This window comes from Drosophila elegans, unplaced genomic scaffold (genome assembly GCF_018152505.1).
Source record: "Drosophila elegans isolate 14027-0461.03 unplaced genomic scaffold, ASM1815250v1 contig_208, whole genome shotgun sequence".
Taxonomy (NCBI): Eukaryota; Metazoa; Arthropoda; class Insecta; order Diptera; family Drosophilidae; genus Drosophila; species Drosophila elegans.
The window spans coordinates 23,362,681-23,376,977 of NW_024545578.1; the positions used below are offsets into that span (position 1 = coordinate 23,362,681).

The following is a 14,297-nucleotide window of genomic DNA, read 5'->3' on the forward strand; positions in this document are numbered from 1 at the left end:
TTCTTGAATTAATTAGAGCATTAAATGATACAAAACAATTTACACGAATTATTTTTATTAACTGACCAGACCAATTTAATTGAGTCCTTAAAAAATATAAAACATATGTTGTTTTGCCCTTTTGACTATTCAAAATCAATGTGGGAAATAGAAACGTTAGCGGATTCAGTTACTTCCTTATCATTTAAGTTTGAATTAGGTATTATTGTCTGAAAATCATCTGTAGCATTTTTAAGTTTGGGTACAGCAACAAACTCAGTCATAGAAGCATTACATTGAGTGGAGACGGTCTTTACATGTTGCTCTGCATTGGAATCATCAACGGGCTTGGAACAAGAATTATTGCCTTCAATTGCCGGTTGAACTGGCTTATTAGTTTTCGAGTCACAGTCGATAAACATCCGAGTTACAATTTTCGGATCTAATTGGTCCTCCAAATCGAATTCAGCAACAACTATAAATAGAATGTTCAGAAGCATTCGACAAGACTTATTTTCGTAAGATGCATCTCTACGAATGGTGTTAAGGGCATCATGAATAGTTATCTTCATTTTCTGCAGCTCAAGATTCATGTTCTCAATGTTAGCCAGAGTTTTACGAGAATTGGCCAGTGAAATGGCGATGCGACGGCCCAGATCCTCATGCTCCAGTCGCATATTGGAGGCATTTTCCCGGAGACAATTCAGGAACATAGACCGCACGGCAATACTTCTTCTCATGTTCAATATATGTGTACAAAATTTATAGATTTTATTTAAATTTATTTTGGTAGTATATGTTATCTGATTGGTTTTCAGTTGGTGACTGTACTGAGAAACTGTTCTGAGAAACATAGGGGAGACAGCTGATACGGAATACATTGCCTGCTTGGGTGGTCCTCCAATTATTTAGATAATAGACATCAATTATTATAATTATCAGGGTAAGTCGATTAGTTGGCTAATGAATTAAATATTATGAGAATTTTCCTCCCCACCCTAGAGGCGACAAATCAATGTCACTAAAAACATATAATTATCATCATTATCCGCCCAAAAGACTCGCAACCACGTGAACCTTACTTTTAATTGACTGACCAGGCCAATTTAATTGAGTCCTTAAAAAATATAAAACATATGTTGTTTTGCCCTTTTGACTATTCAAAATCAATGTGGGAAATAGAAACATTAGCGGATCCATTTACTTCCTTATCATTTAAGTTTGAACTAGGTATAATTGTCTGAAAATCCTTTATAGCATTTTTAAGTTTGGGTACAGCAACAAACTCAGTCATAGAAGCATTACATTGATTGGAGACGGTCTTTACATGTTGCTCTGCATTGGAATAATCAACGGGCTTGGAACAAGAATTATTGCCTTCAATTGCTGGTTGAACTGGCTTATTAGTTTTCGAGTCACAGTCAATAAGCATCCGAGTTACAATTTTCGGATCTAATTTGTCCTCCAAATCGAATTCAGCAACAACTATAAATAGAATGTTCAGAAGCATTCGACAAGACCTATTTTCTTTAGATGCATCTCTGCGAATGGTGTTAAGGGCATCATGGATAGTTTCCTTCATTTTCTGCAGCTCAAGACTCATGTTCTCGATGTTATCCAGAGTTTTTCGAGAATTGGCCAGTGAAATGGCGATGCGACGGCCCAGATCCTCGTGCTCCAGTCGCATATTGGATGCATTTTCCCGGAGACAATTCAGGAACATAGACCGCACGGCAAGACTTCTCATGTTCATTATATGTGTAAAAAATATAGATTTTATTTAAATTTATTTTGGTAGTATATGTTATCTGATTGGTTTGCAGTTGGTGACTGTACTGAGAAACTGGTCTGAGAAACATAGGGGAGACAGCTGAGACGGAGTACGTGGCCTGCTTGGGTGGTCCTCCAATTAGCTAATTGACATCAATTATTATAATTATCCGGGTAAGCCGATTAGTTGGCTAATGAATTAAATATTATGAGAATTTTCCTCCCCACCCTAGAGGCGACAAATCAATGTCACTAAAAACATATAATTATCATCATTATCCGCCCAAAAGATTCGCAACCACGTGAACTTTACTTTTAACACAGACTCTTTTGCCGGGCTGCTGTTTGGTGTTGCATTCATAATTGATTGTCCTGTGGGCAAACGTGTCCTCGCCTGCGCCCACTCGCAGGGTAAGCACTTAAGCAAAATTAAGGCAGATGGCTTAATTTTCATTTAAGTTGCTGGCAAAGGGATTCCAAAGCCGCTCTGGCAATCTCTTTATCTTCATCCCTTCTATTTAATTTTTAAATGTGCGAAAGTGAACGAAAAAATGCTTGGTAATTGGTCAAAGCCCTTCAGTCCGAACAAGAGCAGAGGACTTCATTTTTAATGAGAAGCAAATATGTTCTGTCCTAATTGGATTAATTGCCTATCCTGCGGGCTCGAAACGACTTGCGGTCTAGGTCAAAGTCAATATGATGAGGGCTTTCTTTTTACATTGCTAACAATATAAAGGTCAACTTCAGAGAAGGTTTTACGAGAGATAGTTAAAAGATTAATGATGAGATGAATTTAATGAATAAACTCGGCTATATATAGGCCAAAGATAATTTTAAAGAAATGAAAACTCACACTGATGAAAAAATATCTGACTATTCAATTCAAAATTGTATAATTTAATATTAAACCAATTAAGTAAATGTGGGAAACATAAGATTAAAAATAGTTCGTATTTGATTAAAATGAATTGTATTGAATTGTAAAGATATTACATTCAAATTAAATTAATATAAATTATGGTTATAATAACATTTGAATAAGCATTCCTTTAGCTACTTCGATAATTAAAACGAGCACAAATTAAAATTGAACTGAAGTCTACAAAGCCATCAGTTTAATTTTCCTTCCGTTTTCTCCGTCCGGAAAAAGCTTTTTTTCAGCTGTCAACTGGTAAATGCCAAATTCTATCAATTTGCCATTCAATCATTGCACTAACGTTGCTAAGCCGACTATGCAAATTGAAGTCAAGAGGCATTAAGTCCAATCCCAAAACTAAAACGCTACTCCATGACACAATTGTCAGGGTTTTATCGGCTTATTCCTATGCATGAATGCAGACACTCACACGGACATGCTCATGTTCACACAAAAACTGAGCTCTTATCGCAAAGGAAATGCTTTGCCAATTTTTCTCAATTTTGTTTGCTCTATGTTGAACTTATTTGGTACATGCATGCATATATCACAAAATCTATCTTTTTTTGGTAGTTTAACTTAAAACTAATGTATTTCTGGTCTGTTTTATTTAAACAACTACAAGTTTACCTTCTTAGGTAATTTGTAAGGGTTAAAGATAATATTAATTTTACATAAATACTGCTTAAAGCTTTCTTCTTCTTTACTTGGCCTAAATTAGTAGAATAGCTCTACACCGTTATTTACATTTTATTTATACACAAAAATGAATTTTAACGCATACTGTTCATTTAGAGCATACATTTAGAGTTTCAAAAAAATGTTTTTAAATGAGAAAGATATCTTTACTTAAGTAATTCTTTTTGTGAATTTCCAAACTGAAAAAAGAAAATAAATTTTATTTACGTAAATGGAAATAGAATTAATATGCTCTAAATTTAATCTAGACTTGCTTACACATATGTTAAAGTTCACGATATAAAATACTTTGTACATATTTACCGTCAAGAAAAATGTTTAGAGAATATAAAAAATAATTGAAAGCAGGTTGATTGATTGGGTGGATTATAGCAGTTAACTAAGGTTCTGGCACTCCCGTATTTTGTTCACCATCCCCTTTCTATGTGAACTTTTGGAAATTGATGAGCGGTTGAAAGGTGATTTATTGCGGAATGGAGAGGGTGTCTTTATTTCTCTGTCTGTGTTTGCTTATCAGGTTTCGGATCGGTTTTTATTCAGCGACACATATTTTGCTCAATTTTATGTAGTATTTCAATCAAGGCAACCTTTTTCGGAATTTTCAGCATAATTGATGATAAATGCCGAGAACCAAATGTTAAAGGTCACCGAAAAATAGGTTGAGATGGGTCAATAGAAAAGATGACAGCTTAATGTAAGTTGAATTTAAATAAAATCAATACAAAATAAATCTTTACAATCTTATATACATTAAAAAATATATGTAAATAAAAAACAAATACTCATTTTAAAATATGTATACTATTCGTTAAATGTCACTTAAATACCTTTAATCAGCCTCAGCCGATTTAATTTAAATCACACCTTGATAAGACTGACATCAAAATGTTTTTTAAAATACATCATGGTCGTATAAGCCCACCTAAAAGTAAAGTAAAACAAAAGTCAATTATAAAGTAAATAAACTTTAAATTATCTTAAATCTCCTATTGCACTGGCATTAGCCATTTAATAGGGTAAATGGCTCCAATAAAATCAATAAGAATGTATAACAAAAGAGAATTTTTGATGAATATTTTACAATTGACTGCACATTTACAATTGTTTTTTGTAGAACGAACAAGAATGGCTTGGGTAAAAATAAAAACGTTTTTGATATCTCAGAAAATACCATTAAAATTTACGCATTATTCTGGCTATTAAGTATCGCTTGCCTGGCTTGAGCGACGCTTACCAATTTTCCGAAGCTGCTCAACTCAACTATGCCAACTACTTAAAAAAGTTTCAAGTTGCTGCTATGCCCCGGGCCATAGCACCTATCATTTGCATCTGTCTTGTCGCCCTGCAACCCCCGAATTTCCCCAGATTTTCCGGTGACTTTTCCCTTCCAACTACCGCAAGTCAAACGCGAAAAGTTCGATTGCATTTTTGGCGGTGCTACCTTCCGTCGTCGCATGTGGCACGTTTCTGGTGGCTTGCCACCGCATGACGCATACGCCACGTTGACTAATTAAACTAATCTCCTCGCTCGATGGCTGGGCAAACACCTTGAGCTGAAATTATTCGAAATCCCCCAGCATCCGAGCAAAGCATATAAATGTGTATATATATTTCACTTTATTTCTGCGGTTCAACTTTTGCTGTGATTTCAGTTTTGGTTCCCTCATTTTTTCAGCTTTTCTGCTTTTCCGCTTAGCAATTTAATTTTTGTGCTTCCCTTTCTTTATTTTTCTGTTGGCCTTCCCGCCGTGTTTGCGTAGCTGAAATTGTTTTCCATTTCAGGTTTTCCGCCCACCCGCGGGGAGCGAAAGGCGGGAGCCGGGAGCTTGGGGGGTTGTCTTGTTTGGTGGACCTGGATGGTCGGGAGCCGCAGTTCTGGCTCCCTGTTGGGTATCCATTTCAAGTGGCCCTGTAGCCACAACCTGTGCGATGATAACGAGTAAATGCTGCTCAGGGCATTGCGAATTGCATTGGGTTTCCCACAAATTTATGCTGCTTTTTCGGGGGTGCCCAAAAGTTTGAGTTTGGTGACAGCGGGAGTTAGCAAACCTGTGGTTTTGGGTGTATTTTAGGAAATTCTTTGATAATAATATATGTTTGTAGAGATTGTTTTACAATAAATTTATTTGTCGGTTTGAGAAAGATTCGCTCTTATTATATTTCGACTGCGTCAAATTTATTAGTTAAGTTGGCTTCAATTTATGTCAGCCTAAGATTGCCGGTATAATTAATAAAGTTGAACAACAAATTTGTATAATAATTATCTAAGCTAATTTCTTTTTAATTTTGTGAAAACAACTGTTAAATTGAAAATTTTCTTGTAGAAAACTCTTAGCTCTTAAGACTTCTGTAGCTTCCCTCTCGGTTAATAAGCACAGCATGCAAATCGATTGGTGGTCACCGCTCTTTGCAAAAGGTTACTAATAGTTTTCTCTCTTTTTGCCAGTTAGTTGAACTTGGCAGGCCGGCGACAGAAGTCCGTGGACCGCAGTAAACGTGACGAAAATGAAACCAAAGGTGAGTTCAATTTATCCAACTGCCAAGATGTGTTCATTCAACACTGCGAATATCATGCACAGGTATTGATTGCGTCACTACTACCATTGCTATCTGCAATTGCGTCGATGGGGTCCCATCACACTCATCGACACGGAAGTATTTCTAATCAAATAACAGCACCTCCGAGTTATGGACAGTGCGAAGACTACAAAGATATTTCCTCGTGGATGACTGAGCATCTGAAGCTTCATGCCCAGTTGAGAAACTTCCAGACAGACCTGGGAACGCTATTAGGCTCCCTTAATGGAACTTCTTCTCCGCCAAAGTGCAACTTCTATGAAGAATTCACTTTGCAATTAATCATTGAAAATGTCAATTCAATCGATCAAGAAGGACAGCTTAAACAGACCGGAGATCTTGGAAGCGATATCGAAAAAATATTACCCAAGATCAAAAGAACCTTGGATAAGGGTTTTAAAAGCTGTTGTGGTAACCTGCAAGATTCCATTCAAATGCTTAAAGATGATATGGAAACAATTGTGCAGAAACTGTTAGCAAAATTAAGTGAGGTTGATGCAGAAAACTCTAAAGAGAAAGACGAACTACGCGATAAACTAAAATACTTTGAAGATAATATAAAAGAACTTAAAGCAAGGTTGGATACGTTTCAAAAAGAAATGGTTGAATATAAAGCAACTACCAAATGTTGTGCCGAATTAAAGAGACAAATTAAGGCACTAGACATTAAAGTAAAAACGACCAAAAGCGAAGCAGATGAACAGAACCAAAAGCTATATGATAAAATAAAAGAACTGATGGATAAGCAGCGGAATCAAGATGACATAACAGCCATTGCTAAAACAACTATCGAAGACCGTGGTGAAAATATTAAACAAATAATTGACAAGTACGAAAAACTTTGTGGCAATGAAAATGGATCCGACTTCGAAAAAAGTGACTTTCTTGATTTTGAAACGAAAATCAAAAACATGCAGAACCTCATCGAAAAACTTTTTAATAAACTGGACGAATTGGACTTTCAGACAACAAGTTTTAATGCAACACTGCAAATTTGCCAGGAAAATGTGGAAAAATTATCTAAAGTTAAATTTGAAGTTCAAGAGTTACAAAACACTCATATATGCTCAACGGCTTCTTCGGAACGTCCCAAACGTTGGTCTCCCAAAGATAAAACAGGAAGACAAATAAATTGCTTAATGATTCAAGATGACTTAAAAGATCGCATTAGGGAACTTCAAAAAGAAAAGGAAATCCTGGGTAAAAAACTACAAAAATTGACGAAGTGCTGCCAGAAAATGGATCAACTCGGCGTGCAAGCCGACCATTTAAAAAATACACTAAAGCAAATGAACCAGACCTACAATGTACAGATAAGATCTCACGAAAATCAATTTAAACATATTCAAAAAAGGCTGGAAGAGACACTTAAGGGATTAGGCAACATTAATAAATCAAAAATTAGCAAGGGTTTTCAGGAACAGCTAAAGAACATCGATACAAAAATAAACACAGCCTATTTAGCGTTGGAAAGTCTAAGAGGGAAACAAAGGGGGACTTTGAAGGTTATAGAGGGCACTAAAAATGCAGAAGGCTTGTCAAATGAGATGGAGAGGCTTATAAAAGATTTCAATGGAATTCGTCAAAAAGTTAACAGACAGTTACAGGATTTTAAAGAGAACAAGTTAGGTGAACCGTCAGCAAATGTTAAGGGTGGCTATAAATATATAGAGCAACTTAACGATATTGTTCGCCGGGATTTGGATAGACTAAAACAAACGCTTTTGAAGCATGACGATCTGGAAAAGGAGGTCAAAGATAAGATAGACAATCAGCAAACGCCTTCAAATCTAATGATTGATTGCCAAAAAAAGTGCAAGGGGATTAACAAGATAACAGAACTTATTGATCAATTGGAGGACGCGGAAAAACTAGCTAAGACTTCATTAAAACCAAAACCAATTCCAAAACCAATTCCAAAACCAATTCCGAAACCAGTTTCCAAACCAAATCCAAAGCCCAGACCAACACGAAAAAGAGCTGGCATAACCAAATCTGATGTTAGAATTGGTGGTGTTGATTATATCCCTACTGGATAGTACAAAATTTGTTAGTAAGCTCTTTCTTACTGGTTATACTGACTAACTTGATGTTGTCATTACTTAAAACTTAAAACAACACATTCCAAAATTACTATATGCAATAATAATAATTAATATGTGCTTTTATCCTCTGAAATAAACTATATGTTAAATTCGAGTATTTTTCTATTTTTTTCTTGGGCTAAAGGGAATTCCAAATGCCTTAAAAAAATTATTCATTTCTGTATGTATTCTTTTGTATTGTATTTGCACTTCAATATTCTTGAATAAATAATTTAAAAATAATTCTTAACAAAAAATTACTTTAAAAAAAATAGATTCTGGGTCATTATTCTTGAAATTGAGGTTTATTTTTTATTGCATTTGCACTTTAATGTACTTTATATTTTATTGTATTCTACTTAGTTTTTATCAAAATATTTTCCTCGATCAATAAAACAAACCTAATTGAACGTTATATCAAGACGTTTTCGTTAACTGAAAAAAATTGTTTAATTTATTTACTTTAAACTTGTACGAAAACAAAATTTGTATCTCTAAAATAATGTTCAGAAAAAAAATTGCTTGTATTAAAAGACTTTCTGGATATCAGAACCAGTTCGGAATCATATTTTAAAGTGAAATAAAAACATGTTTCTATATAAAACAGGTAAACTAAACTAAATATTCAAAACTATTTATTGAGCCCGGTAACGAGTTGTACCGACCAAAATTGAAAAATGCCTTTTGCTTTGTGAAGTTTTATTTCAAATTATGAAACTTCCCTCGACGATTAGTAAACACAGCATGCAAATCGATTGGTGGTCACCGCTCTTTGCAAAAGGTTACTAGTAGTTTTCTCTCTTTTTGCCAGTTAGTTGAACTTGGCAGACCGGCGACAGAAGTCCGTGGACCGCAGTAAACGTGACGAAAATGAAACCAAAGGTGAGTTGAATATATAATACTGCCGAGATGTGTTCATTCAACACTGCGAATGTCATGCACAGGTATTGATTGCGTCACTACTACCACTGCTATCTGCAATTGCATCGATGGGGTCCCATCACACTCATCGCAATGGAAGGCTTTCTAATCAAATAACAGCACCTCCGAGGTATGGAAAGTGCGAAGACTACAAAGATATTTCCTCGTGGACGGCTGAGCAGCTGAAGCTTTATGCCCAGTTGCGGAACTTCCAGACAGATCTGGGTACCCTACTGAGCTCTCTGAATGGACCGACACCTTTAAAGAAGTGTTGCTTCTTTGAAGAGACGACTTTGAAATTAATCATCAAAAATGTCAATGAAATAGATCAAGAAATCGGAATACAAAATAAGCATTTGGAACAGAGCGGAGATCTGGGAGAGGATCTGGATAATATTTTACCCAAAATCAAAAAAGCCGTGCTTAAGGGCTTTAAAAGTTGTTGTGAGAACGTGCGAGACTCAATTAAAAAGCTTAAAGCTGATCTGGAAGAAAAAGTAAAGAATATGGAAAGAAAATTAACTGAGGTAGAACCTGAAAGCTCCAGACAGAATAATGAGATGCAGAATATACTTAAAGACCTTATGGATAAAATGAAGGTCCTTAAAACACACTGGGAAACGATGGAAAAGCAATTATCTAACCAGGGGACAAATACCCAATGCTTTGCTGAACTGAAAGAAAATGTGCTCGAGTTGGACAATAAGCTAATAACGACGAAAAGTAAAGCAGATTACTATATCCAGAATATAGAAAATCAGCTCAAAGAGCTTGGGGAAAGGCAACGAAATCAGTATGTCTTAATGACTGCTCTAAAAAAAAATACAGAAGACCGTGGCGAAAATATTAAAAATATGCTTGACAAGTGCAAGGAAAATTGCGGAACTGAAAATGATTTCGACCGCATAACGCCTGACCTTGTTGCTGTGGAAAAGCAATTGGAAAGCTTAGGGACGATCATTAAAAATCGTTTTATACTGGGACCATCATTTTATTTAAATGCAAGCCTTCACACTTGCCTGGAAAATAAAGAGAAGTTAGACGATATTCAATCTCAACTTCAGGAATTGCAAACTGAAAAAAATAAAACCTGTCTTAAGTCAGCAAGCTCCAGAACTAATGAGGCTTTCAATGATATTTCAATAAGCAAAGCCAACTGTTCCATTGATGAAAATTTAAGTTTTAGGATTTGGGAACTGCAAGAGGATGATTTTAGTCTGCGTGAAAAGCTTGAAAAGTTTCCCAATTGTTGCTCGAAAATGGATGATTTAGACCTGCAAACTGATCTATTACCAGCTTTGCTTAAGGAAATGAACCAAACCTACAATAATCACATTAAAGAGAGCGCATATCATTTTAAAACCATAGGAGAGGGTCTAGACGAAACTCTCAAAGGGATGGGCGGTTTAAATAAATTAAAAAATGATGATAGTCTTCAAGAGCAACTAACGGATCTCAACAAAAAGCTAGACAAAGCTAAAACCACTTTGGAAACTCTAAAAGACAAAGAAGATGGGTTTTTTAACCACAAGGATGGATACAAAACTTTACCAAACTCGGCTGATGAGTTGGTAAGTCTGAAAAGGAATTTCGAGGAGTTGCGAGTTAATGTTGACAGGCAGTTAAAGGATTTCGAAGGACGACAGCTGAACAGCCGAACAGATGATGGCAAGGAATTACTAGAGAAACTAAGCATTGAAGTTAGCCAGAATCTGGATAAAATAAAAAGAAGACTTCTAGGTCCTGGCTCACTAGCAAAGCTAATTAGAGATCAAATAGCAGAGCAAAAAGAACAAGCGGCTATAATGCTTGATTGCCAAAAAAGGTGCACGAAACTAAACAAGTTGAATGATCTCATAGATCGAATCGAGGACTTGGAGAAGATTGTTCTTAGAAAGGTAAGACACCAAAACTGATAACAAAACCAAATTGTTTAATTTTCGAGGGGTACTACTTATATATTTGAACACAACCTTTTGGCAAGCTAAATTCTGGCCACACCGTAAAAAAGCTTTGCTCTTTTTAGCATAAACGAAAGATTTGATGCTCGGTCAAAAAGGGGTCGAGTAGTGTACGGAATCGATTTAAAAGTTCGACTTTAAAAGACGTGTATTACTGTGTAACAAATCATGGTATATTCGAAAGATCCAGACACAAAACTGCAATCGACCGTGTGAGTAAATCTTAAATGAGTTTACCCCAACAAAAGTTTTTCTTGGGAAAGTAAATGCTCTCCTGTTTCTTGTGAACAATTTTAAAAACAACAAAAAGACATTTTTATTTCCATGACAAATTTAAATAGTACCCCTCGTAGCAGTGTTGTATTTTAATAACTGCATTTATTTTATACAAATATTATCTGTATTTATATTTTCAGAAATTAACGACGAAACGAAACCTAAAGTTATAAATGCAAGTTTTCCAATTAACATTTTTTTCTATGTATTGATTTGCTTATTGCCATTTCTATATAGGTTAATTCCAATTATATATTTTTAATTAATTTGTCTGTACAGAATTATCCATACTGGTGAATTATATTGTTTACCTATGAAAAAGATATTTTACTTTGAATTGCAAACTGTAGGACTGCCGCCACGCAGTCGAATTAGAAATTATCATGTGTGTGTCTATCTCTTTCTGTAGGTATTGACCTATAATTTTTTGTTTAAACTTCCGTATTCAGCTTTCTTTCTTTTGAGTCATTTATCATTTATCATATCGTTTACCAAAATCACATCTAGTAAAATTGAATTTAAATTTATTGAGAAATGGAATTATAATATAGGAACCTACGGTATTGCGTATAAGGACTCCCTGAGACAGTTGTCAGTGGTGCACTTAATTTGAGATTAGTATCAAATTCGACTGAAGTCTATTAAAAATGATTCAAACGGAACTTACAAAAATCGACGATGCCCTGGACATCTGCTACTTGGTGGAGGAAGATCTGTACGAGTGTCTGAATCTCGTGAAGGGCATGACCCGGAAGACCAATGTTCCCGGGCGCTACACCTTTTTCATGGATTCCTTTATGGACGACTGTTCGCTGAACAGCCCCGAGCTCACGGATCAGGATGCTTCGTCCCTGAAAACTGTGGACTTGGAAATGGACATGCTGAGCCAGCTGTGCGGGGCCAGAACTGCCCAGGAGCTGGCCGACTCCTATGTAAATGTGCGGTACAAGTTTATCAAGCTGAAGCGCGATTTGGAGGGCACCATGTCGCTGTACCAGAGAATCTCCGACTGCGCGAGTTGCCAGGAAAGGATTTCCCATCCCATGCTTGAGGGCTCCTGGGGCAGCAAGAAGAGGTTGTGCAAGCACTAGGAATGCCAAGTCCCGACAACTATTCCATCAAAGGCGGCGAGCGTGTGCAAATTGCAAATTGTGTCGACACTTGGCAGCTTTTATTAAAAATTACTGCCACCATTAGCCGAATAGCACGGCACCTCGGGCGGGGGTAACTTTCCAAAACTCATTTGGCCCGACATGAAAATGAGGCAAAGTTTTTATCAGGGTCTCAGTTTTTCTGGTGTCTCGCGACACAAGTTTTTCCTGACGTTGAGCACGATGATGATGATGGTGATGATGGCAGGACAGTAACAAGTCAGCTGCATGTTTATGAGCACGACAATGGGTAAATACAAATACGGACATACGAGACGATGTGTGGGGGAAACATGAGAAATTGCCAGCGCAAAACTTGAGATAATGTAATGCAAAAGTGGCCCAGGACCAGACGCAACTTTGCCATAACGCTTTGCCAACTTGGCTCTGTGTTTGTGCAGCGTAATATTTGTGAGCATTATTTTATATTTTATATTTTGTTTCTGTTTCCATTTTTTGCCCCACCGCCCGAAAGGGGAACCTCGGCACTTCGTTAGAGGAACAAGTAGTCGGGAGAAGGACCCTGGTCGGCCAACTGGACGGCTGCAAGGACATAAAACAGTGAAGTTTTGCATATTTAAAGTAATATCAAGGGGAAAACAAACTTTTCTTTTTCATTATTATTCTTGTTTCTTTTTCTTGCTTTATTACCCCAAGGGGTAGAAAGTGTGCGGTCCATTGAGCAGAGTCATCGGGATCAGGAGGGTTTTGAATGGGGCTCAAAAGGTGTTCATTGAGTGAATGTTGCGGTCAATCTTTGTGATGAAATAGTCGAGGGCAGAGGTGCCATCGCCAAGTTTAAAGTAAGGGAAAAATGCAGGAACAAAGTAAGTGTTTCAGCTTAAGTTGAACTTAATTTAGCCAGCTTTAAGCAGGCCACAGCCGTTAATCGGTTAATTATTTTGATCACTCTCTGGTTCATTCGAATCATAAATTTACGTGCCCCAGTTTCTGCAGTTTTCTTCCAGCATATACCTATGATAACCGATTGAGTTCTTTTTTTCTACACAGTATGTGTACAAAGCAGGGTTATGATGCCAAGGCATCCCCTATTTATTTTTTTGGGTATACAAAAAATTTAGCGGTTTGTTAATTAAGTAAAATGTATAATATAACAATTTTAGGTACACAGAAAATTCAAAAATATATTACATTTTAATAAAATATACAGTTTAAATAATAAGTTTGCTTTTTGAAATGATTGCAATTCAAAAGCTCTCAGAAGAAGTCTCCTGAGAGCAGTTTTTCTCACTAAATTGAACAGAATCCAATGCTCTTTACATCTGACTCTAAGCTTTTAAATCTTAAAAATCGCTTGCCAAGTATTTTTAAGTCGGAGCCGTTGTCTAAATAGTGCTGACTTGTTATTTATACACTTCTTGTGCCCAATGGTGCCAGAGCAAACATTCGCCATTAAACATCGCTTTATGGGGCCCACAACTCTGCACAGCAATCGATTGATATGAGTTTGAGAATTTATTAGCACTTTAATGGCCCGGCCAGCCGACCTGGATCCAGAATGTGGAATACTTAGAGCTGGATTTGGCTTTCGCCATTCCAAGTGCAGCAGAAGTGCTTTAAGCATGCCCACTACCAATTTGTGGAGGACTCTCGTCTGCCAGTGGAGTCTGCTCTCCGGCAACTAAAAATAGCTGCCCAAAATCAAAGTCGAGAATGTGCAAGAAACGCCAAATTGTTTTGCACGTCTAGCCGCAAATCGAGTCTGGATTCCCTCTTCCGGCAACCTCATACTCGGTCTAAGTGTATCCGGAATAGGCATTTGTTCAATATCAACATGAGTAGCTGCAAAGTCCTCGGTTTTGGGTTGCCCGGAGCTCCAGAGCTTCTCGTTTCGCAGAATGTTTGTGTTGTAGGAGCCATTTAGAAAAGATTTGCCGAACAAGTTTGTTTAATTAAGATTTCCTGCGGGCCAGTTGATTGACTTTAAGTGCCGGGAACTAAC

General features: G+C 36.7%; 3 protein-coding genes across 3 annotated transcripts in view; 1 reads left to right on the forward strand and 2 right to left on the reverse strand.

Moving 5' to 3' along the window:
- Positions 1-14,297, reverse strand: part of LOC108143173 (venom dipeptidyl peptidase 4) — an 86,350-nt gene that overhangs the window by 46,315 nt on the left and 25,738 nt on the right. The window lies entirely within an intron of this gene.
- On the reverse strand, positions 39-860 carry LOC108143180. Its single transcript, XM_017267430.2, has 2 exons — positions 515-860; positions 39-454 (listed from the first exon to the last, which is right to left on the reverse strand). The coding sequence occupies exons 1-2, from the start codon at positions 858-860 to the stop codon at positions 126-128; spliced, it is 675 nt and encodes a 224-aa protein (XP_017122919.1). The 3' UTR covers positions 39-125.
- Positions 11,768-12,926, forward strand: LOC108143185. Its single transcript, XM_017267434.2, has one exon. The coding sequence runs from the start codon at positions 11,831-11,833 to the stop codon at positions 12,272-12,274; it is 444 nt and encodes a 147-aa protein (XP_017122923.1). The 5' UTR covers positions 11,768-11,830; the 3' UTR covers positions 12,275-12,926.

Bases quoted from the DNA above. Each gene is read 5' to 3' on its own strand.
- LOC108143180 (XM_017267430.2), bottom strand. From the start codon at position 860: ATGTATTCCGTATCAGCTGTCTCCCCTATGTTTCTCAGAACAGTTTCT. The intron at 455-514 runs GTAGAGATGCAT...TTCTATTTATAG, and splicing joins TGATGCCCTTAACACCATTC to TTGTTGCTGAATTCGATTTG.
- LOC108143185 (XM_017267434.2), top strand. From the start codon at position 11,831: ATGATTCAAACGGAACTTACAAAAATCGACGATGCCCTGGACATCTGC.